General features: G+C 46.2%; 1 protein-coding gene across 2 annotated transcripts; it reads left to right on the forward strand.

Moving 5' to 3' along the window:
- The first annotated feature begins 1,421 nt into the window (after positions 1-1,421).
- LOC130358885 (uncharacterized) lies at positions 1,422-25,929 on the forward strand. 2 transcript variants are annotated; one of them, XR_008889675.1, is made up of 2 exons: positions 1,422-1,801; positions 25,051-25,929. XR_008889675.1 is itself a non-coding variant. In XM_056562792.1 (2 exons), the coding sequence occupies exons 1-2, from the start codon at positions 23,358-23,360 to the stop codon at positions 25,056-25,058; spliced, it is 930 nt and encodes a 309-aa protein (XP_056418767.1). In that variant the 5' UTR covers positions 23,135-23,357; the 3' UTR covers positions 25,059-25,929. The 2 variants fall into 2 exon arrangements, 1 of the variants encoding a protein (XP_056418767.1); XM_056562792.1 differs by lacking the exon at positions 1,422-1,801 and adding an exon at positions 23,135-24,279.

Genomic DNA, 25,929 nt, shown 5'->3' on the forward strand with positions numbered 1-25,929 from the left:
TAGTGTAGTGTAGTGTTTTTAGGGTACATTCGCACTGACAGGTTTACAGTGAGTTCCCCGCTAGGAGTTTGTGCTGCGGCAGAAAATTTGCCGCAGGAAACTTACTGTAAACCTGCCCGTGTGAATGTACCCTGCACATTCAAATGGGGGGGGGGGCAAACCTCCAGTTGTTGCAAAACTACAACTCCCAGCATGTACTGACAGGCCATGCATGCTGGGAGTTGTACTTTTGCAACAGCTGAAGGAACACTGGTTGGAAAACCTTCAGGTAGGTTATGTTACCTAAATCAGCATTTTCCAACCAGGGTGCCTCCAGCTGTTGAAAAAATACAACTCCCAGCATGTACTGATCGACAAAGGGCATGCTGGCAGATGTAGTTATGCAACAGCTGGAGGCACGCAACTACAACTCCCAGTATGCCGAGACAGCTGTTAGGGTATGCTCGGATTTGCAGAGCTACAGTTTAGAGACCACTGCACTGTGGCCCTCCAGATGTTGCAAAACTACAAATCCCAGCATGCCCAGACAGCAGTCTGGGCATGCTGGGAGTTGCAGTTTTGCAACAGCTGGAGGCACACAACTACAACTCCCAGCATGCCCAGACAGCCGTTTGCAGACGGGCATGCTGGGAGTTGTAGTTTTGCAACATCTGGAGGACTACAGTTTGGAGACCACTGTGTAGTGGTCTCCAAACTGTGATCCTCCAGATGTTGCAAAACTACAACTCCCGGCATGCTCAGACAGGCATTGGCTGTCTGGGCATGCTGGGAGTTGTAGATTTGCAACATCTGGAGGATCACAGTTTGGCGACCACTACACAGTGGTCCTCCAGAAGTTGCAAAACTACACCTCCCAGCATGCCCAGACTGTCTGGACATGCTGGGAGTTGTAGTTTTGCAACATCTGGAGGATCACAGTTTGGCGACCACTACACAGTGGTCTCCAAACAGTGGTCCTCCAGATGTTGCAAAACTACAACTCCCAGCATGCCTAGACTGTCTGGACATGCTGGGAGTTGTAGTTTTGCATGGTCTTGAGGGCCACCGTCAACCACTCACCGGCCAGCCAGATGCCTCCGCAGCCTGCCAGATCCCCACTCATCCGGAGCTGCCACCGGGTAAGCAAGGACTTCCACTTCCCTCTCACCCCGCTGTTCCCCGCTCCCCCCGGACTTCTACACGTGGGCGAAGGGTCCGGCAGCGGCGATGGCGGGTGCGTATCGATGGCGGGGGCACTTAACCCCGCCATCGTGGCTGCCGGATCTCCGGATCGCCGCGCACCTGCCACACCCGGTCTACACCTAAACCCCCCACAATTTCTCCTCTTGACACAATCACCTGTCTCTAAATTAACCTCCCCCCCCCCTCCCCTTCCACCGGCCAGTAAGGAATCTGCACTTGAATCTATCATCCTGCCCAGTACAAGGAACAACTATTCAGGGGTTTACCAACAGGGGTCAGCTATCTAAGAGTTTTTCCTACAGTGGCTGATATCTGGGGGACTACCTACTTGAGGCATCTATGTGATGGGGAAACTACCTGAAGGGGCCTGTCTACCAACTGTAATTACCTACCTACCTAATGGGGGAGACCTACCTACTCTTTCCAAACAAACTTATCTATTCATTCTACTGTTTTGTGCACTATAGGTACTGGAAAAGTATGTAGCCTACAATGTTCTGCAGATAAGTTGTGGCTGGAGGAAATCGTCATGGCGGTCTGGGCCGGATGAGGAGTAAAAAGAAAAGTGAACAACTCTGATCAGAGAAGATGTCACCTTTGAGTCACCAGTAACTTTAAAGTAACTAATGTAATCTCCTGTATAGTCTGTAGTGGTTCTTATAGCGGTTCTGGTGTGGCAGTTGGCAGGTAAACTTAATTGACCTTACTCGTGATTTTTAGACGAAGGGCCACGAGTAAGGGCCAAAATCAGTAGGTTTCTTTTAATTTTTTTTCCTGTGCTTAATTGGACTTTTTCATCTGATGTTTTTGAACAGAATTTTTATACAAATAAAAAATAAAGCTGAAATGATTTTATATGTACACTAGCCATGTACATTGTTGTCTGGACTTTACTAATGGAAGTCTATAAGCCTTGCACCATTAGCCCAGGTGAACTGTATGCATTATATTTGTTTGTACAATTTGTTCACATTTGGTGGATTTTATTTTAAGAAATATCTTCAGGAAATATTTAGCTGCCGGGTGTGAATAGAAAGTCAAGAATGGCTTTGAAAAAAGTAAACTTTCAGGGGGAATTTGTCATTGATTTATACAGTTTTTTTCTGTGGACCAAAAAGTTACAAATGTTTGCACAACGGGTAAACCATAGAAAATAGTGAACAGAAATGAAGTTTCAGGAAATGTGTACATGCACAAAATTTATCAGCTGCCCTAAGAACATTTAATAAATTTGACATGCGTATAGTTCATCTACAACAATAATTATATATTCCCCCACCTCAGTCTTTCCTTTAACCCCTTGGGGACGGAGCCCATTATGACCCTAAGGACGGGAGCATTTTTTGCAAATCTGACCACTGTCACTTTAAGCATTAATAACTCTGGGATGCTTTTACTTATAAATTTGATTCCGAGATTGTTTTTTCGTGACATATTCTACTTTATGTTAGTGGTAAATTTTCGTCGATACTTGCATCATTTCTTGGTGAAAAATTCAAAACTTTCATGAAAAATTTTAACATTTTGCATTTTTCTAACTTTGAAGCTGTTACGCCGAGCGCTCCGGGTCCCCGCTCCTCCCCGGAGCGCTCGCAACATCCTCGCTACTGCAGCGCCCCGGTCAGATCTACTGACCGGGTGCGCTGCGATACCGCCCCCAGCCGGGATGCGATTCGCGATGCGGGTGGCGCCCGCTCGCGATGCGCACCCCGGCTCCCGTACCTGACTCGCTCTCCGTCGGTCCTGTCCCGGCGCGCGCGGCCCCGCTCCCTAGGGCGCGCGCGCGCCGGGTCTCTGCGATTTAAAGGGCCACTGCGCCACTGATTGGCGCAGTTGGTCTAATTTGTGTGTTCACCTGTGCACTCCCTATGTATACCTCACTTCCCCTGCACTCCCTCGCCGGATCTTGTTGCCATTGTGCCAGTGAAAGCGTTTCCTTGTATGTTCCTAGCCTGTGTTCCAGACCTCCTGCCGTTGCCCCTGACTACGATCCTTGCTGCCTGCCCCGACCTTCTGCTACGTCCGACCTTGCTCTTGTCTACTCCCTTGTACCGCGCCTATCTTCAGCAGTCAGAGAGGTTGAGCCGTTGCTAGTGGATACGACCTGGTTACTACCGCCGCTGCAAGACCATCCCGCTTTGCGGCGGGCTCTGGTGAATACCAGTAGTAACTTAGAACCGGTCCACTAGCACGGTCCACGCCAATCCCTCTCTGGCACAGAGGATCCACCTCCTGCCAGCCGAATCGTGACAGTAGATCCGGCCATGGATACCGCTGAAGTTCCACTGCCAGTTGTTGCCGACCTCACCACGGTGGTCGCCCAGCAGTCGCAACAGATAGCGCAACAAGGCCACCAGCTGTCTCAACTGACCGTGATGCTACAGCAGCTACTACCACAGCTTCAGCAATCATCTCCTCCGCCAGCTCCTGCACCTCCTCCGCAGCGAGTGGCCGCTTTCGGCCTACGACTATCCTTGCCGGATAAATTTGATGGGGACTCTAAGTTTTGCCGTGGCTTTCTTTCGCAATGTTCCCTGCACTTGGAGATGATGTCGGACCAGTTTCCTACTGAAAGGTCTAAGGTGGCTTTCGTAGTCAGCCTTCTGTCTGGGAAAGCTCTGTCATGGGCCACACCGCTCTGGGACCGCAATGACCCCGTCACTGCCTCTGTACACTCCTTCTTCTCGGAAATTCGAAGTGTCTTTGAGGAACCTGCCCGAGCCTCTTCTGCTGAGACTGCCCTGCTGAACCTGGTCCAGGGTAATTCTTCCGTTGGCGAGTACGCCATCCAATTCCGTACTCTTGCTTCCGAATTATCCTGGAATAATGAGGCCCTCTGCGCGACCTTTAAAAAAGGCCTATCCAGCAACATTAAAGATGTTCTGGCCGCACGAGAAATTCCTGCTAACCTGCATGAACTCATTCATCTAGCCACTCGCATTGACATGCGTTTTTCCGAAAGGCGTCAGGAGCTCCGCCAGGATATGGACTTTGTTCGCACGAGGCGTTTTTTCTCCCCGACTCCTCTCTCCTCTGGTCCTCTGCAATCCGTTCCTGTGCCTCCCGCCGTGGAGGCTATGCAAGTTGACCGGTCTCGCTTGACACCTCAAGAGAGGACACAACGCCGCATGGAGAATCTTTGCCTGTACTGTGCCGGTACCGAACACTTCCTGAAGGATTGTCCTATCCGTCCTCCCCGCCTGGAAAGACGTACGCTGACTCCGCACAAAGGTGAGACAGTTCTTGATGTCAACTCTGCTTCTCCACGCCTTACTGTGCCTGTGCGGATATCTGCCTCTACCTTCTCCTTCTCTACTATGGCCTTCTTGGATTCCGGGTCTGCAGGAAAATTTTATTTTGGCCTCTCTCATCAACAGGTTCAACATCCCGGTGACCAGTCTCGCCAGACCCCTCTACATCAATTGTGTTAACAATGATAGATTGGACTGTACCGTGCGTTACCGCACGGAGCCCCTCCTAATGTGCATCGGACCCCATCACGAAAAAATTGAGTTTTTGGTCCTCTCCAATTGCACTTCCGAAATTCTCCTTGGACTACCGTGGCTTCAACGCCATTCCCCAACCCTTGATTGGTCCACAGGAGAGATCAAGAGCTGGGGTACTTCTTGTTTCAAGGACTGCCTTAAACCGGTTCCCAGTACTCCCTGCCGTGACCCTGTGGGTCCCCCTGTAACCGGTCTCCCTAAGGCTTATATGGACTATGCTGACGTATTTTGCAAAAAACAAGCTGAGACTTTACCTCCTCACAGGCCTTATGACTGTCCTATTGACCTCCTCCCGGGCACTACTCCACCCCGGGGCAGAATTTATCCTCTGTCCGCCCCAGAGACTCTTGCTATATCTGAATACATCCAGGAAAATTTAAAAAAGGGGTTTATCCGCAAATCCTCCTCTCCTGCCGGAGCTGGATTTTTCTTTGTGTCCAAAAAAGATGGCTCCCTACGTCCTTGCATTGATTACCGCGGACTTAATAAAATCACGGTAAAGAACCGCTACCCCCTACCTCTTATCTCAGAACTCTTTGATCGCCTTCAAGGTGCCCACATCTTTACCAAACTGGACTTAAGAGGTGCTTATAATCTCATCCGCATCAGGGAGGGGGACAAATGGAAGACTGCATTTAACACCAGAGATGGACACTTTGAGTATCTAGTCATGCCCTTTGGCCTGTGCAACGCCCCTGCCGTCTTCCAAGACTTTGTTAATGAAATTTTTCGTGATCTCTTATATTCCTGTGTTGTTGTGTATCTGGACGATATTCAGATTTTTTCTGCCAACTTAGAAGAACATCGCCAGCATGTCCGCATGGTTCTTCAGAGACTTCGAGACAATCAACTTTATGCCAAAATGGAGAAATGTCTGTTTGAATGTCAATCTCTTCCTTTCCTAGGATACTTGGTCTCTGGCCAGGGACTACAAATGGACCCAGATAAACTCTCTGCCGTTTTAGATTGGCCACGCCCCTCCGGACTCCGTGCTATCCAACGTTTTTTGGGGTTCGCCAATTATTACAGACAATTTATTCCACATTTTTCCACTATTGTGGCTCCTATCGTGGCTTTAACCAAGAAGAATGCCAATCCTAAGTCCTGGTCTCCCCAAGCGGAAGACGCATTTAAACGGCTCAAGTCTGCCTTTTCTTCTGCTCCCGTGCTCTCCAGACCTGACCCATCTAAACCCTTCCTATTGGAGGTTGATGCCTCCTCAGTGGGAGCTGGAGCGGTCCTTCTACAAAAAAATTCTTCCGAGCATGCTGTTACTTGTGGTTTTTTTTCTAGGACCTTCTCTCCGGCGGAGAGGAACTACTCCATCGGGGATCGAGAACTACTGGCCATTAAATTGGCACTTGAGGAATGGAGGCATCTGCTGGAGGGATCAAAATTTCCAGTTATCATTTACACCGATCACAAGAATCTCTCCTATCTCCAGTCTGCCCAACGGCTGAATCCTGGCCAGGCCAGGTGGTCGTTGTTCTTTGCCCGTTTTAACTTTGAAATTAATTTTCGCCCTGCCGACAAGAACATTAGGGCCGATGCTCTCTCTCGTTCCTCGGATGCCTCGGAAGTAGAGGTCTCTCCGCAACACATCATTCCTCCTGACTGTCTGATCTCCACTTCTCCAGTCTCCATCAGGCAAACTCCTCCAGGGAAGACCTTCCTTTCTCCACGCCAACGTCTCGGGATTCTCAAATGGGGTCACTCCTCCCACCTCGCAGGCCATGCGGGCATCAAAAAGTCCTTGCAACTCATCTCTCGTTTCTATTGGTGGCCGACTCTGGAGACGGATGTTGTTGATTTTGTGCGGGCCTGTACTGTCTGTGCCCGGGATAAGACTCCTCGCCAGAAGCCTGCTGGTCTCCTTCATCCTCTGCCTGTCCCCGAACAGCCTTGGTCTCTGATTGGTATGGACTTTATTACAGACTTACCCCCATCCCGTGGCAACACTGTTGTTTGGGTGGTCGTTGATCGATTTTCCAAGATGGCACATTTTATTCCTCTTCCTGGTCTTCCTTCAGCGCCTCAGTTGGCAAAACAATTTTTTGTACACATTTTTCGTCTTCACGGTTTGCCCACGCAGATCGTCTCGGATAGAGGCGTCCAATTCGTGTCAAAATTCTGGAGGGCTCTCTGTAAACAACTCAAGATTAAATTAAACTTCTCTTCTGCTTATCATCCTCAATCCAATGGGCAAGTAGAAAGAATTAACCAGGTCCTGGGTGACTATTTACGGCATTTTGTTTCCTCCCGCCAGGATGACTGGGCAGATCTTCTACCATGGGCCGAATTCTCGTACAACTTCAGAGTCTCTGAATCTTCTGCTAAATCCCCATTTTTCGTGGTGTACGGCCATCACCCTCTTCCCCCCCTCCCTACTCCCTTGCCCTCTGGTTTGCCCGCTGTGGATGAAGTGACTCGTGATCTTTCCACCATATGGAAAGAGACCCAAAATTCTCTTTTACAGGCTTCATCTCGCATGAAAAAGTTTGCCGATAAGAAAAGAAGAGCTTCCCCCATTTTTGCTCCCGGAGACAAGGTATGGCTCTCTGCTAAATATGTCCGCTTCCGTGTCCCCAGTTACAAACTGGGACCACGCTATCTGGGTCCTTTCAAAATCTTGTGCCAAATTAATCCTGTCTCTTACAAACTTCTTCTTCCTCCTTCTCTTCGTATTCCCAATGCCTTTCATGTCTCTCTCCTTAAACCACTCATCATCAACCGTTTCTCTCCCAAACTTGTTTCTCCCACTCCTGTTTCCGGTTCTTCTGAGATCTTCTCGGTGAAGGAGATACTGGCCTCCAAGACGGTCAGAGGGAAAAAAATTTTTTTGGTTGATTGGGAGGGCTGTGGTCCTGAAGAGAGATCCTGGGAACCTGAGGACAACATCCTAGACAAAAGTCTGGTCCTCAGGTTCTCAGGCTCCAAGAAGAGGGGGAGACCCAAGGGGGGGGGTACTGTTACGCCGAGCGCTCCGGGTCCCCGCTCCTCCCCGGAGCGCTCGCAACATCCTCGCTACTGCAGCGCCCCGGTCAGATCTACTGACCGGGTGGGCTGCGATACCGCCCCCAGCCGGGATGCGATTCGCGATGCGGGTGGCGCCCGCTCGCGATGCGCACCCCGGCTCCCGTACCTGACTCGCTCTCCGTCGGTCCTGTCCCGGCGCGCGGGGCCCCGCTCCCTAGGGCGCGCGCGCGCCGGGTCTCTGCGATTTAAAGGGCCACTGCGCCACTGATTGGCGCAGTTGGTCTAATTTGTGTGTTCACCTGTGCACTCCCTATGTATACCTCACTTCCCCTGCACTCCCTCGCCGGATCTTGTTGCCATTGTGCCAGTGAAAGCGTTTCCTTGTATGTTCCTAGCCTGTGTTCCAGACCTCCTGCCGTTGCCCCTGACTACGATCCTTGCTGCCTGCCCCGACCTTCTGCTATGTCCGACCTTGCTCTTGTCTACTCCCTTGTACCGCGCCTATCTTCAGCAGTCAGAGAGGTTGAGCCGTTGCTAGTGGATACGACCTGGTTACTACCGCCGCTGCAAGACCATCCCGCTTTGCGGCGGGCTCTGGTGAATACCAGTAGTAACTTAGAACCGGTCCACTAGCACGGTCCACGCCAATCCCTCTCTGGCACAGAGGATCCACCTCCTGCCAGCCGAATCGTGACAGAAGCTCTCTGCTTGTAAGGAAAATAGACATTCCAAATAAATTATATATTGATTCACATATACAATATGTCTACTTTATGTTTCCATCATAAAGTTGACATGTTTTTACTTTTGGAAAACATCAGAGGGCTTCAAAGTCCAGCAGCAATTTTCTAAATTTTCGCAAAATTTTCAAAATCTGAATTTTTCAGGTACCAGTTCAGGTTTGAAATGGATTTGAAGGGTCTTCTCGTTAGAAATACCCCATAAATGACCCCATTATAAAAACTGCACCCCTCAAAGTATTCAAAATGACATTCAGTAAGTGTGTTAACCCTTTAGGTGTTTCACAGGAATAGCAGCAAAGTGAAGGAGAAAATTCAAAATCTTCATTTTTTACACTTGCATGTTCTTGTAGACCCAGTTTTTGAATTTTTACAAGGGGTAAAAGGAAAAAAATCCTCTCAAAATTTGTAACCCAATTTCTCTCGAGTAAGAAAATACCTCATATGTGTATGTCAAGTGTTCGGGGTGTGCACTAGAGGGCTCAGAAGCGAAGGAGCAACAATGGGATTTTGGAGAGTGAGTTTTTCTGAAATGGTTTTTGGGGGGCATGTCCCATTTAGGAAGCCCCTATGGTGCCAGGGCAGCAAACCCCCCCCCCCACATCGCACACTGTTATGGAAACTACACCCTAAAGGAACGTAACAAGGGGTACGGTGAGCCTTAACACCCCACAGGTGTTTGACAACTTTTTGTTAAAGTCGGATGTATGTGTAAATGAAAAAAAAATGTTTTCACTAAAATGCTGGTTTTTCCCCAAATTTTACTTTTTTTTACAAGGGGTAATAGGAGAAAATGCCCCCCAAAATTTGTAACCCCATTTCTTATGAGTATGGAAATACCCCATGTTTGGACGTCAAGTGCACTGCGAGCAAACTACAATGCTCAGAAGAAATAATTTGTTTGGAATGGAAGTTGGGGGCCATGTGCATTTAAAAAGCCCCCCGTGGTGCCAGAACAGTGGACCCCCCCACATGTGACCCCATTTTGGAAACTACACCCCTCACCGAATGTAATAAGGGGTACAGTGAGCATTTACACCCTACTGGCGTTTGACAGATCTTTGGAACAGTGGGCTGTGCAAACAAAAAAAATTACATTTTCACTGACCACTGTTCCAAAAATCTGTCAGACACCTGTGGGGCGTAAATGCTTACTGTACCCCTCACTTGTACCCCATTCCGTGAGGGGTGTAGTTTCCAAAATGGAGTCACATGTGGGTATTTATTTTTTTGGGTTAATGTCAGAACCGCTGTAAAATCAGCCACCCCTGTGCAAATCACCAATTTAGGCCTCAAATGTACATAGTGCGCTCACACTCCTAAGCCATGTTGTGCGCTCGCAGAGCATTTTACACCCACATATGGGGTATTTCTGTACTCAGGAGTAATTGTGTTACAAATTTTGGGGGTCTTTTTTTCCTTTTACCTCTTGTGAAAATAAAACGTAAAGGGCAACACCAGCATGTTAGTGTAAAAAAAAAATTTTTTACTCTAACAGGCTGGTGTAGACCCCAACTTTTCCTTTTCATAAGGAGTAAAAGGAGAAAAAGCCCCCCAAAATTTGTAGTGCAATTTCTCTCGAGTACGGAAATACCCCATATGTGTCACTAAACTGTTTCCTTGAAATATGACAGGGCTCCGAAGTGAGAGAGCACCATGCGCATTTGAGGACTAAATTAGGGATTGCATAGGGGTGGACATAGGGGTATTCTACGCCAGTGATTCCCAAACAGGGTGCCTCCAGCTGTTGCTAAACTCCCAGCATGCCTGGACAGTCAGTGGCTGTCCAGAAATGCGTGGAGTTGTTGTTTTGCAAGAGCTGGACGCTACGTTTTTGAAACACTGCCGTACAATACGTTTTTCATTTTTATTGGGGGGGACAGTGTAAAGGGTGTACATGTAGTGTTTTACTCTTTATTATGTGTTAGTGTAGTGTAGTGTTATTAGGGTACATTCGCACTGGCGGGTTATGGTGAGTTTCCCGCTAGGAATTTGCGCTGCAACGAAACATTTGCCGCAGCTCATACTTGAAGCAGGAAACTTACTGTAAACCCGCCCGTGTGAATGTACCCTGTACGTTCACATGGGGGGGGGGGCAAACCTCCAGCTGTTTCAAAACTACAACTCCCAGCATGTACTGACAGACCGTGCATGCTGGGAGTTGTAGTTTTGCAACAGCTGGAGGCACACTAGTTGGAAAACCTTCAGTTAGGTTCTGTTACCTAACTCAATATTTTCCAACCAGTGTGCCTCCAGCTGTTGCAAAACTACAACTCCCAGCATGCACGGTCTGTCAGTACATGCTGGGAGTTGTAGTTTTGCAACAACTGGAGGCACACTGGTTGGAAAACCTTCAGTTAGGTTCAGCTAGGTCAGCTGTGTGGGCATGCTATGAGTTGTAGTTTTGCAAGATCTAGAGGGCAGTATAGAGATCACTGTGCAGTGGTCTCTAAACTGTAGACCGCCAGCTGTTGCAAAACTACAAATCCCAGCATGTCCACACAGCAAACAGCTGTCTGGGCATGCTGGGAGTTGTAGTTTTGCAACATCTGGAGGGCTACAGTCTAGAGACCACTATAGTGGTCTCAGACTGTAGCCCTCTAGATGTTGCTAGGCAACTCACCGGCTTCAGTTGCATCCAGGGAGCTGTCCTCTTCTGCAGATCTCCATCATCACCCGCCGATCTCCGTCGCCCGCAGCCTCCAGACGGGTAAGTGATCTTCGGCGCCGCTCCTCTTCGTTTTCCCCGTTCTGGCCCGCCTATTGTGGGTGGGCAGGATGGGGAAAACGAAAGTAAAGCCCCCTGCCCCAATCTGCTATTGGTGGTCGCGTCAAGACCACCAATAGCAGGTATAGGAGGGGTGGCACCCGTGCCACCTCAATCCTATCGCTTCAGGGTTATCGTGGGTGTCTTAGACACCCCTTAGACACCCGCGATCCCCCTTATATTCTGGGTCACCATAGACCCGTAATGACCCGGAATCGGCGCAAATCGCAAGTGTGAATTCACTTGCGATTTGTGCCGATCGCCGACATGGGGAGTCTAATGACCCCCCTGGGCATTTGCACAAGGTGCCTGCTGATAGATATCAGCAGTCACCCGGTCTGGTCCCCGCCCAACGCGCGGCGGGGACCGAAATTCCCACGGGCGTATGGATACGCCCTTCGTCCTTAAGTACCAGGACGCAAGGGCGTATGCATACGCCCTTCGTCCCCAACAGGTTAAAAGTCTCCTCCACTGATGTTGTTTCTGGTTTTGTATTTACTTATTGCAATTAAAAACGTAACCGTGTAAACATTTCCTTTATATCATTGATGGTCTTCTTACAGTGGCTGCTGTCAAGAAGTAGGATATATTAGACAGCAACAGAACTGACAGTTCTTGAAGGTGATATGCTGGAAGCAGAAGGAATGGGGAAGTGTAAGGATCTGAGCCCTTTTGATAAAAGCAGAACTGTGATGGCTAGACATCTAGATCCAAGCATCTTGAAAATGTCAGGTGTTGTGAGGTATTCCTGGTATGCTGTGGTTAGTACCTACCAAAAGTGAGCCAAGGCAGGACAACTATGGATCCGGAAACAAGGTCACATGCACCCAAGGTTTATTGATACATGTGTGTAGTGAGGGTGTTGGAAGGGCAGATGTTGTTAACCCTTAGGGCAGATGGTATTAACCCTTAGTGTTCGTAACACCAGGGCGTGGTTATCCTCTAGACCACCCGAGGTATGGCCGCTGGTTCCTGGGCCAGGCACGAGGCAAATAATCACTCTGATGCAAGGTTACTGAACAATGGCACTTTACTGAGGCAAACAGATGTAAAAGTCTTTACAGCTCAGTTTAGGCAGAAAGAGATGACCAGTGAACTTCAAGAGGCTTGTTGGCTCGCTGGGACTTGTAGTGGACTTGGACTCAATTATGCAACCCACGCTGACTTTAGACTTGACAGACTTGACTATGCGGACTAGACTTCTCCCGTGTATTCATGCTTACCAGGCTTTGACTTTCACCTGTAGGGGGTTCCAAGAATAGTGGCTGCGTGACTAGGCCTTGGTCTCCCTCAGGAACACCAGACACTCTCAGGTCTTCACTTGATTGTACCTCATACTCATCTGAACTGACTAGCTGCTCCCTGCTTTATAAGGGAGCAATTTGGAGGGGTCCCAGCCTTGCATATCATGGTGCTTTCTGTGCTGAGACATGTAGCGGGGACCACGGTACTGTTCCCCCTCCAAGGGACTGACTCTGGTGTTCCACGACACCTGGAATCAGTGATGGTGGGGCTCACTGTTACCACCATCTGTACCGCAGCAGCTTGCGCCACTGGGGGCAAATTGTTGGTGTATTTTGGGCCGGCCAAACCTCCTCCTCAGCAGGAGTAGGCCGAGGCACTTGAGTTAGTGCCCACGGGGTAGGCCAAACCTCCTCAATGCTAGAAGTAGGCCTGGGCAAATCTGTACTGGATGCTGCTGCTCCTCGACTTGGGGTATACTTTGAGCGGTGACAGCCATCTTAGGAGCTTTGACAGGTACTCAGGTAACTTTGACAGGTACTCATGCATATTACAGACTACTTGCGGCTCATCGCCGAATACCCACTCTGGAATTGGGGGTGAACTAGGACATACAGTGGACTTTTGGGCCTTGGGGGTGGACTCTGGGCTAGACTGACTGGAGGGGGAAGAGAATGCGGCTTCCGCCGGCGTACTCGTGTCAGACTTTTCCGTATGCAGCTCTGACCAGGATCGATAATGTGGAGACAGCCTCATTGGCAACGCTTCTCTGGAGGATGCGGGCGTTCCGCCCTTAGGAGTCGCTGGCCACTGCTTGTCGTCTTCCGGTAGCGGGACCTTCAAGCATGCCTCCTCTCCTTCTAGCGACAGCTTCTGCAGCCGGTCCGCAAGCTCCTGGAACACCTGAGCTGCGGCCGCTGCTACTTTGCGGGAACTGGGCGCCATCTTGGGACTCACAGACCTCATGTTCTCCTGTGCCTCCGTCATCTTGCTCTGCTCACAAACATCCTGCAGACTGAAGAGGTCCAAGATGGCTGCCAACAGGAAGCACGTCAGCGGTGCGTCTCTTACTTCCGACCCCCGGCAACAAAAGGTGGTCCTTTCTGGTTCATCTTCGGATTCGAGACTGCAACTTGAGTTCCACGCCCAGGGGCAGGACGCTGACCTGCACAGGACTTTTTCGCACGGCTTTAACCCCTTCAGGTACGGCAAACACTTTGCAATGCGGATTTTACACATGGCTGACACAACTTCAATACTTTTCACAATGGCAGACAATAAACTTTTCTTCACCTCCCCCTCTATTTCACAAGTGCCTCTCAACATAGGAGTTTCACAGACAAAGTCCGATACAATTTTGGGCGCAATTTCTGTTGCACGGACGTGCGGCTTTTGCAACACTGGACACAGTTCAGACTGGGGGGGTATTTTTGGTATAAGGCACACACCCGTATCCTGTTCGTGATGCCAAAAGTTGTAGTGAGGGTGTTGGAAGGGCAGATGTTGTTAACCGTTAGGGCAGATGGTATTAACCCTTATTGTTCCTGATGCCAGAACGTGGTTATCCTCTACACCACCCTGAGGTATGGCCGCTGGTTCCTGGGCCAGGTGCAGGGCAAAAAAATCACTCCGATGCAAGGTTACGGAACAACGGCACTTTACTGAGGCAGGCAGATGTAAAAGTCTTTACAGCTCAGTTTAGGCCAAAGGATATGACCAGTGAACTTCAGGAGGCTTGTTGGCTCGCTGGGACTTGTAGTGGACTTGGACTCAATTATGCAACCCATGCTGACTTTAGACTTGACTATGCTGACTACACTTATCCCCTGTATTAGTGCTTACCAGGCTTTGACTTTCACCTGTAAGGGGTTCCACGGATAGTGGTTGCGTGACTAGGCCTTGGTCTCCCTCAGGAACACCATACACTCTCAGGTCTTCACTTGACTGTACCTCAGACTCATCTGAACTTACTAGCTGCTCCCTGCTATATAAGGGAGCAATTTGGAGTGATCCCATAGGTCACCAACAAGTCACCTGGTCACTTACACCTTTCTTGGTTACATTGGGCTTTATTGAGCTTGGAATTTTGCAGGCCCATCTCTAAATTGTAGGTATCCATGAGTTAGTGGGTGGAGACTAGCTGCTATGGTGTATTCTATACATTGCACACACTCAGAAGAGGGGATCCTGCTGCCTTATATTTAAACAACACACCACCAAAAGCAGCAGCAGCAGCAGCATGGAGAACATTATTGAGCCTTATTGAGAAAAACTGTAACGCTCACTACAAGCGCAAGTTCAGTCTGTGTGCCTCTCTCTGGCTCTAGCTCCCACCACTTCCTCCTCCTGCCTTCATTGATCTCTATGGCCAGCTATATCCTGATCCCTCTCTATTTGAACAGTTTTTGCCAAGCGAATGGTGAGTAGAGAAGGGAGGTGTGGAGGAGGAATGGAGCCTAAGCGGAGATTTGTTCTAAAAAGATATATTACAAAGGTGTAAGACTACATTCACACTGAGTAAATCCTGAAATGGAGAGTGGTAAAACCAGAGTAGAAATAACTTATGTTTACATTTATTTTGACACAGCTTCTATTTTCCATGTCCATGGGGATTTTACCAGACAGAGTATCGTTCCTGGACCTGTACTGACTAATAGGAACAATATATAAACACAATAGGTCGGGGACAGGATGAAGGCTAGGAAAAAAAGACAGCTGTCTATGGCACCATTGAAAGGGAAGGCACAATTTATTAGTTACAAAAATCAGTACAATGTCACTGAAAAACTTTTGACATTGTACTGATAGCTTAAAAGTTTTGATCAGTCATGGTCTGAGTTTTCAGACTGCCACTGATAGCTAGAACTAGTGATAAACAAAACAAATTTACAATGTAAGTCTTTATATTCATAAAAATACGTATCCATAAAATGTGTATTATATTTTATATGCCTATTTTATTTTACCATGGTTGTTTCTCTGCTAGTAGTGAAAACAGCAACTATATCGGAAGACTGAGACTTAAGATAAACTCTTCATGGAGACCTTGCGGGACTTGTTTACAAATGTGGCCAATGTACAAGAAGTTTATACTCTCATAAAACCACATTCCATCCTGAGTGGCAAATTCATTGTGCAATGTATCCGCTGGCAGAACAACGGAAGGACATGTGAGTCTCCAAGAGTTGTGAGCTATGTTAAAAGGCAACAAGCTACACTTATGCAACCTCCAAGAAGGAATATTCTTTGTCCATATAAACTGCTCAAAAAAATAAAGGGAACACTAAGATAACACATCCTAGATCTGAATGAATGAACTAATCGTATGAAATACTTTCGTCTTTACATAGTTAAATGTGCTGACAATAAAATCACACAAGAATTATCAATGGAAATCAAATTTATCCAGCCATGGAGGTCTGGATATGGAGTCACACTCAAAATCATAGTGGAAAACCATACTACAGGCTGATCCAATTTTGATGTAATGCCCAAAATGAGGCTCAATAATGTGTGTGGCCTCCATGTGCCCATATGACCTCCCTACAACGCCTGGGCATACTCTTGATGAGATAGCGGATGGTCAGAAATTGTGTTACAAATTTTGGGGGGCTTTTTCTCCTTTCACCCCTTATGAAAAGGTAAAGTTGGGGTCTACACCAGCATGTTAGTGTAAAAAAATGGAATTCCTGGACATCCTACGGCAGCATAGTATGGGTTAAACTCGTTTCCCCGAACTTGTCAGAAGAGATAAACAGCATATAATTAAAGCATTAGCATAATTAATAAGCCCCTCCTTAACCGATAAATAGCCTCTAGGAACCACAGACCACAGAGTTTTTTTTCTTCTGACTTGCAGGAAAAGGTAATGTGTGCTGGATTTATACATTAAATTTGTTATGATTTTTTTGAGATGTATTGTCCAGGATTCATATAGGAGACTTTGAAGTCCTATGATATAAAGTAAAAGGCAAGGGGTACTGTGAAGTACCTAGCAGCCATGATGGGTAGGAAGTCTGGCTGTCGGCTGGTTCGGTAAAGCCCTGTAGCAGCGTGCAGGGACGGCTGCCCTTCATATCCACTAACCTGAGCACGCAGCGCTTATACAGGAGGGCGCCGCGTTTTGATGGAGTCGGAGGAGCGCTGATGTTAGGTACTGTGAAGTACCGTATCTCCACGCTGGTGGTGGTTGCTGAGTTAGCGCGGGCTGCGCACATACCGGGAGCCGGGCGTCAGTAAAGATGTTCGGCGTGTGTTACCACGCGTTGCCACGGGCCGGAAGTGATGTCGGAGGGGTGGAATCATCTCGGGCGTGGACTGTACGGACCTCAGAAGGTATAAATCAGTCGCATTTCTGAGCCCTGCTGCCGATGCACTGATCCTAGGGTAGCAGGGCTAACTGGAGAAAAAAGTAAGTGTATTGTTGTGATGATCAGTTCAGTATACGTGTGCTCTGTGGGCATTACATATAAAAGGCAATAGTCTGGTGGAGGTTACTGTGAAGTACCACACTGGAGACGGGATGAGTTACTGGGAAGTACCACACTGGAGACTGTATGGGGTTACTGTGAAGTATCCTAGGGATTTTTTACCTGCCTATATAAATTGTATATATCATTTTCGTTACTATAACCTCCTGATCTTAAATGCTGCGTTGCAAGTGCTTACTTTCTGGTTCTATTAGAGGCAATCTTCTTTTATATTATAGATGGCGGACGCATCTTCTAAAAAGAAAAGAACCAGGAAGTCAAGGCACAGGCAATGCACGTCATGTTCTCAGCCAATACCAGATGATCTGGAGCTGGATTTTTGTGAGGAATGTTCTGAACATTCACAGCCACCTGAGGAGGAGCAGAGATTTGGAGATGAGGCAAGTTCTTTTTTTGCTTGGTTGAAAAAAAGCATAGTAGGTTTTCTCCCTGAAAATGCTGCGTCAGCAAAAAAATGTAAGGTGCATCACCGGGCTGTCTCTCAAGGGACCACTTCGTGGTATAATCCACCGAAAGTAGACTTGCCAGTGGCAAAGTTGGTGAAGAAGTAATACTTCAGAAGAGACGTCTCTTTTGTCTAATCCAATGGATAAAAAGGCAGACTCACTCATAAAGAAAGCTTACGCTACTACAGCAGCAGCGGTGAAATTAGCCATGTCATCAGTCCCGGTGGTCTTTGCGAGTTTGGTTAACCCAGATGACAAAGGATCTTCAGGAGGGGGTACCCTGGGAAGATATCTTACAAAAGATTCCAGTCATGAAATCAGCTACTGAGTTTTTGTGTGACGCACCATTGGATACACTCAGACTTACATCCCAAAATTTGGCAGAAACAAATTCCATAAGAAGATCTTTATGGATCAAACAGTGGACCAAGGGAAATGTGGCAGCGAAGAACCATCTAGTTTCTTTGCTGTTTTCTCCGGAGTCAATGTTTGGGCCTAGTCTCAAAGGTATATTAAAGGGCATGAATGATGAAACTGATGCTTTTCCGGGAACATCCAAAATGGAATCATTCGGAGGGAAACCAAAAGGGAGAAGATCTCAGAAATTTTACAAAAGAAATTATCAACAGGGTAACTATTCCAGGCCCAGGTATAATAGACAGAGGAAGAATGCAGGCTACATCCAGACCAGCAAGGTCAAGGCTCCACCAAAGAAGGATTTATGACCCCACCTTAATGCTCCCCATAGTTGGAGGAAGATTAAGAGCATTTTTTCCAGTATGGGAGCATACGACGAAGGACAGATGGGTTCTGTCAGTGGTGAAGGAAGGTTACAAATTGGAGTTTCTCACCTATCCACCCAAAAGATTTTTTTCCCAACGGCGGACAAGATCTCGACATTATGCCTTTGGTACTGGATGTCTATGCGAAAAATGCTATAGAGTGGGTACCAGACCAGGACCTGGGCATGGGAATTTATTCCAGAATCTTTTTAGTCCCAAAGAGCAAGGGGAAGTGGAGGTAAGTGATAGATTTGACTTATCTGAACAAGTTTCTAGAGAAGAAACACTTTAAAATGGAAAATATAAGGTCACTTATTCCGATCCTCATCCAGGGGGATTTTATGGCAACGATGGACTTGGCAGATGCGTACCTTCACATCCCGATCCATCCTCAGTTCAGGAAGTACCTGAGGTTCGCTATCAAGGTAACAGGTGCAGTATGGCACTTCCAATTCACCTGTCTACCTTTCGGGCTGAGTTCGTCTCCAAGAGTGTTCACGAAGGTGGTAGTGGTACTGGTGGCAGCCCTTCGCCTTCAGGGGATCAGTATAGTCCCATACTTGGACGACTGGTGGATGAAGGCAGCATCGAAGGAACAGCTCACGAAGGATGTGGCTGAAACGAGAAAATTCTTGGAGAATCACGGTTTCACCATAAACTAAAAGAAATCACACTTGTATCCAGCCCAGAAAGTGATCAAAGTGGACTCTCTAGCTGTGAAAATTTTAATTTCTCAGGAGGGAGAAAAGAATCTAAGGAATCAAATCAGGTTTCTTTTAAGGAACAGGAGTGTGACTATTCGTCAGGCCATAAAGATTCTGGGCAGATGCCGTGCAATGGGCAAAGGCTCATATGCGCAACCGACAAGAGAAGATTTTGTCCTCTTGGAACAGGTCACAGATGACATTGGAGAGGATCATCTGGATCCCAGCAGATCTATGCAAGGATCTTCAATGGTGGCTGGCCCCAAACAGATTAAGGGACGGAAAATTGCTCCTTCCAGCTCATCAGACAGTGATACTTACAACGGATGCCTCAGCTCTTGGATGGGGAGCAGAAAGGGAATTGTTTTCGAACATGAAGGAATTAAGGGCAGTGTATCTGGCCCTTCGTCACTTCTCCCCTTTCTTATACTGCAAGGAGGTTTTAGTGAGATCAGACAACCTCCCTACAGTTTTTTACTTAAACAAGCAGGGAGGCACGAGATGCACGATTCTCATGAGGCAGTGTTCAAGGATTTTTCTGTGGGCAGAAAACAATGTCAGAAATCTATCGGCCATCCATCTAAAGGATCTCTAAATGTGAAAGTGGATATATTGAGCAGAAGGACCTTGCATCCGGGAGAATGGGAGCTGAGTCAGGAGGTATTTTGGGAGATAACAAAGAAGTTCGGAGTTCAAGAACAGGATGTATTCGCCACGAGGCAGAACACCAAGGTTCAGAGTTTTTGTTCCCTGCCACTACTGGACAAGCCACTTCACATAGATGGCCTGTCAATACCTTGGGAAAAGATGTTCATATATGCATTGCCTTCTCCAGCGCTGATTCAAAGAACATTGTGGAAGGTCAAGAAAGAAAAGCCTCAAGCAATACTGATTCTACCCTTCTGGCCAAGGAGGGCCTGGTTCTCAATAGTCAAGGAACTATCTCTGAATCAGTATTGGCATCTGCCGAAGAGAGCGGATTTGCCATCAAGATCTAGAATTCCTCAATCTAACGGCATGGAAGGTGAATTAGATTCACTTAAAAAGAAAGGGCTTACTAAAGAAGTTATTGCGACTTTGACTAATTCCAGTAAGCCAGGTACGAAGAAGTCTGGAGGTTATTCAAATCTATGTACCCAGATCAAGTGGTCACGGTACCAATGATCCTGAACTTTCTTCAGCAAGGAATACACAAAGGCCTCAAGCTATCTACACTGAAGGTACAATTTGCGGCTATAAATTAGTTTTCATCAGGAAAATTCTCTAGTGATCCGTTGGTTAAGAGTTTTTTTAAGGAAGTCAAGAACCTGTGCCCAAAGGTAGATAAACCTATTCCATCTTGGAATCTCTCTAAAGTATAAAAATGTTTGACCTCAGACCCGTTTGAGCCTGTGGAAAGCATCGATTTAAAGTTTCTTACCTGGAAAGCATGTTTTTTAGTTGCCATTGCGTCAGCCCGATGCATTAGTGAAATTCAGGCATTGTCATGTCGGGAACCTTATCTTAGAGATTTGGGAGACGCTCTGGTGCTACGTACCTTACCAGGGTTTGTGCCTAAGGTGCATTCAGTGAATAACCTACAACAGGAGATCATCCTACCGGCCCTCTCAGAGAATGAAGAAATATCCAAACTAGACGTGAGAAGAGCAGACTTGGTTTACATTGCTAGAAAACAATCATTTAGATGTTCCGAGCACCTGTTTGTACAGTTCGGGAAGAAGTCAAGAGGGGCTAAAGCAGCCAAGTTTACTATTACCAACTGGATCAAGAAAACAATCAATTTCTGCTTCCAGTTGGAGGGGTTGGATCCTCCAAAGGACATAAAGGTGCATTCTACAAGAGCAGTCACAGCTTCCTGAGCAGAGGTGTCTTACGTGTCGCTACAGGAGATATGCAGAGCAGCAACCTGGGCAACTCCTATTACGTTTATGTAACACTATCGTTTGGATTTCTCCAGTTGTCCAGCCCTAGGTAAAACAGTGTTGGAAGAAGCGTTCAAGAAGGAATGCCCTCCCTTTATTTTGTTCTGCTACTTAAGTCCCATACTGTTCTGCCGTAGGACGTCCAGGAATGCCGTAAATTTTGCTTACCTGAAAATTTCAAATGTTTTAATTATATGCTGTTTATCTCTTCTGACAAGTTCGGGGAAACGGGTTTAACCCATACTGTGCTGCCTACAGACTCCAGAAATTGAAATTTTCAGGTAAGCTAAATTTAAGGCATTTTTTACACTAACATGCTGGTGTTGCCCCATAATTGAAATTTTCACAAGAGGTAAAAGGAAAAAAAGACCCCCAAAATTTGTAACGCAATTTCTCCTGAGTACGGAACTACCCCATGTGTGGGGCGCACAACAAGGCTCAGGAGCGAGAGCGCACTATGTACATTTGAGATCTAAATTGGTGATTTGCACAGGGGTGGATGATTTTACAGTGGTTCTGACTTTCCAAAAGCCAAATGTGACTCCTTCTCATCTGAGCATTGTAGTCCGCCAGCAGAGCACTTGACACATGGGGTATTTCCATACAAATTTTGGGGGGCATTTTCTCCTATTACCACTTTTAAAAATTAAAAATTTGGGGGAAAACTAGCATTTTAGTGAAAAAAAATAATAATTTACACATCCAACTGTTACGTTCCTTGAGGGGTGTAGTTTCCAAAATAGTATGCCATGTGGGGGGGGGGGGGTTCCTGTTCTGGCACCATAGGGGCTTCTTAAATGTGACATGCCCGCCAAAAACTATTTCAGAAAAACTCACTCTCCAAAAACCTACTGTCGCTCCTTCTCTTCTGAGCCCCCTAGTGCACCCACAGAGCACTTGACATACACATATGAGGTATTTCCTTACTCGAGAGAAATTGGGTTACACATTTTAGGAAGATTTCTCTCCTTTTACCCCTTGAAAACATTCAAAAACTGGGTCTACAAGAACATGCCAGTGTAAAAAATGAAGATCTTAAATTTTCTCCTTCAATTTGCTGTTATTTCTGTGAAACACCTAAAGGGTTAACAAACTTTTTGAATGTCATTTTGAATACTTTGAGGGGTGCAGTTTTATAATGGGGTAATTTATGGGGTATTTCTAATAAGAGGGCCTGTTATGGACACTGAAATTATGTGTTTTTACATCCATTGTTTCCATGCAGTATACATTTCCCTGCCCCCACGGTTTTAGCTTGGTTTAGCCACAGCCACAGTGGGCGGGGCTAAAGAACCTGTTTTTCCAGGTTATGTGAGGAGAGTAGGCCAAAGGGGTGGGGCATTAGGGGATATCACAGGAAACCACATGGCCTTCGGTCCTCTTTTGCTTGGGAATTTCGTTGAGAGAGGAGCATCCTGCTCTTTAGCCTGGGATGGATAAGTATATTGGTTGTATCATTTCTACACTAAATATTCACGTATCACTTGCGTAGATTCCTGCTAGTTTGCTAAACATAGAGTATGTACTATTGTATTAATGCTTGTATGTATGTCTTATTTGGTTTAGATAATTAATGTTTTTATTAAATGTTATTAACTTTGCTGGTTACCAAGTGATAGTTAATTTGGTGGTATACACTGCCGGTACAAGACATTTCTGCCAAAATACCTTGTACAATTATTTCATAGTTGTACAAAACTTAATCAGTGTTTCTGGGTGTTTTACAAACATATTTAGGACCTATAAATTTAGCCTGAACTTCCTGCTTCCGTTTTCATATAGTTGGTGCCATTTTGACTCCAACAAAGAGAGCACATGGTCGGGGGAGGGGCATGTTTGTTTTACTCTAATTCTAAAATCACAATTGGTGTAGCATGCAGGATTGTCCACAATAAGTGGAGCTGCGGACAGGATTATCACCTTTAGAACCACAACAAATGGCGTAGTCGGCAGGATTTTGCCGGAAATTGAGTATTGGCAGTTAATAACCAAGTTGACAATAATAGTTTAATTACTTTTCTAATTTGGTGTATCTTTTTGATTACATTAGTATATGTTCCCAGTGTAATTGAGTGAGTCTACAAGAGACTTATTCTTAAACTGTGACCTAAGGATTATTGCCTTAGACAGGAGGAAGCCCTTACAGATTTTGTTGTATGATACAATAGGTTAATCTGTTTAGATGTGGTTATCACGTGTAGCACTGTACTAGTTATACAGGATTCTCATAGACTTTTGCTTTGTGTTCCTTATTTAAGGGTAACTTTTATTGCATACATGATAGTTATTTAGTGATTTGTCACTGGTAATTAATAGCATTGCTTTTCTAGGTAATGGATGGTTTTATTGCATACATGATAGTTATTACACACAGACTGTAAAGCATATTGAAAGTCTCCTGTTGTACATGTGTTGTTAGATTGTGAGTGTACCCTTAGTTGTGTGAGCTGTAACTCTACAATATATATTTTCAGTGCTTCACTAGTGAGAGGGCATACACACTTGTGCGAGATACCCCCAGTGTAGCCTGTATGTGTTAGTGGTACAATAAGGCTTACTGCAAACACGTGTGATTGTCCTGCCATCTGCTGTTGTTCAGAATGAGTTTCCTTAGGAAGAAGTTTTGTGCATTGATGGAGGATAGAAGGCCCAAATTTGGGGCTGTACCACATTGGGCTACCACTATGGGAAAATGGAGTGTTGTAGCAGAAGAGCTTGTACGCTATGGTGCACCGGTTTACCCAGAGATGGGGGATGAGATAGGAGGTATGGCTCTGAAGCTTGATTTAGGGGTTTATCCCAAAAATGAGAGCCGAGCTGCGGCTGAAGTGGGCTGGACTTTGTTACATGCCCTAAAATGTGAGGTGCAGAGAAATGAGGAACTTGAGAAAGAGTTGCAGACAAAAACACAGATGATTCGTGATAAAGATAAGCAGATTTGCATGTTGGAATCAGAGTTACTGGAATGGGAGAGCCAATGTATAGATACTGATGAAAAATTGTCTCAGTCTTATGCTGAAATCCAGGAGTTGAGGAATGAGATTGGTAAAAGCGAGTTCCCCAAAATGGTGTCTGGTGTGGCCTCTTCCCACAATTCACAGCCACATTTCACAGCAGATTTGCCCTCTGAAAAGGTCTGTGTTTCAAGTGCAAATAAGGGGGCGCTAGAGAGTGAGATTGTAGAAGTTCCCAGTGTTGGTTCTCAATTGTGTAATAAACAGAAATTGAATAACAATAAGGGCAAATACAAAGCAAATTGGAGAGGTTTAAGAGTTGTTAGAAGTGTGTCTCTGGCAGTGAAGCGGTATAGATCAGCTATGAAAAATGAGACCCAGATAGTAAATACGGCTAAAAGGGTAAAGTCTTGTTTTGCATGTGGTGGTTCAGGCCATATAGCTAGATATTGTAAGGCACATGGTAACAAAACGAAACACTGTTCAGCTAAATGTACTACATGTGGTCATAGTGGCCATATCTCCACAAGTTGTTATTCTACTGGAAACATGAAGCAGAGGGAACCAGGTAAATCCAAACAGACTGGGAAGGGAAATATACTTTCTTCCTCCAAACAACAGTTTCCAGAGAAATCTCTCAGCTTCCCATATACACCTCATCTGTTTAATCCTATGAAAGATGACATTACAAAATACGTGTTCAAGGAGTTGTGTGCACAGGTAGCAATATTCTTACAGAAACCGTATATACAGGTGGAGGATCCCATGCCCCCTGTTGGTCAAACGGGGGAAGGGAGACTAAAGAGTGAACAAGGGCCACCTTCCTTTTGCATGTAAATAGTGTTCACTTGTTTTGTCTTTTGGGGAAAAATGGCGGTACATAAGATACTGACTAAACTTTCTTTCTGCCCACTAGGGCCATACCATAGGCTTACTTGTAAAAATGACAATTCATTTGTTAGTTTAGGGTTGACATTTACAGGAGCCTCCCCAAATTTGTGGGGAAAACTAATTAGGAAGAAACTAACTAACCACTTTGATTTATTTATTTATTTTTCCAAGAGGTGGGGGAGGTTTAGCAATAGCTATTCCTCCCACTAGAAGGCAATATGCCTAGAGGGACTGAGGTAACACTCACACTCAAATATTAGTTAGCAATGGTCGGAATAATGCTGGGAAAGTGAGTGTGGATATGCAGAGTGGAGTTCAACTGTGTCTGGTGTTGGGTTGTTCCAAGGTTCACTGATCAGCACAGGCCGAAGAGATTCTCTGATGGGCCTGGAAATACTAAAATTGTATTGTTGGAAAGTGACTCTAAACCTGTTTATTTTCCATTCAGCAGATTAGTGGCAGTGTAACCCCGCTCAACCCATCGACCTCCTATCAGAAGAATCCAAGCTCAACACAAAGAGATGACCAGATGACCAACGCTTCTAATGGAGTGAAGAAGGCTACCTATTCCCCAGCATCCCGTGGTTGGAAGATGACAAGGATCAAGTCGTCAAGACTGGGTTTGGATGACATCGCGAGACAGGAGAACCCAGAACCAAAGAATTCCCTCCAGCATTTTGGAAAAGGCTTTTGGACACCACAGAGGACGCTTTAAAGAAACTGTCTGAAGAGAAGCTACAAATAAGGGCTGTAGCTCTAACAATCTCCTAGCTCTAGATCCTTGCTGCAGCTACATAGTGAACAATGAGGGCGACATTAACCATCATCAATGTAGACTGACAGCGATCAAAACTCCATGGAACACCAAACACCGGATTATTTGGGTGGATGGGGAAACTGGGGGAATATAATTACTTAGTATTTCTTTGTTTTATGGAGATATACATGTTGTATGTTTGGTAAACTAGCAGACATGGAATTTAGGGAATCACCTAACATTCGTCAATTATGATGTAAAAGCAAGAGGTGGAATGTTATGGACACTGAAATTATGTGTTTTTACATCCATTGTTTCCATGCAGTATACATTTCCCTGCCCCCACGGTTTTAGCTTGGTTTAGCCACAGCCACAGTGGGCGGGGCTAAAGAACCTGTTTTTCCAGGTTATGTGAGGAGAGTAGGCCAAAGGGGTGGGGCATTAGGGGATATCACAGGAAACCACATGGCCTTCGGTCCTCTTTTGCTTGGGAATTTCGTTGAGAGAGGAGCATCCTGCTCTTTAGCCTGGGATGGATAAGTATATTGGTTGTATCATTTCTACACTAAA

This window comes from Hyla sarda, chromosome 2 (genome assembly GCF_029499605.1).
Source record: "Hyla sarda isolate aHylSar1 chromosome 2, aHylSar1.hap1, whole genome shotgun sequence".
NCBI classification, from domain to species: Eukaryota; Metazoa; Chordata; class Amphibia; order Anura; family Hylidae; genus Hyla; species Hyla sarda.

Bases quoted from the DNA above. Each gene is read 5' to 3' on its own strand.
- LOC130358885 (XM_056562792.1), top strand. From the start codon at position 23,358: ATGAGTTTCCTTAGGAAGAAGTTTTGTGCATTGATGGAGGATAGAAGG.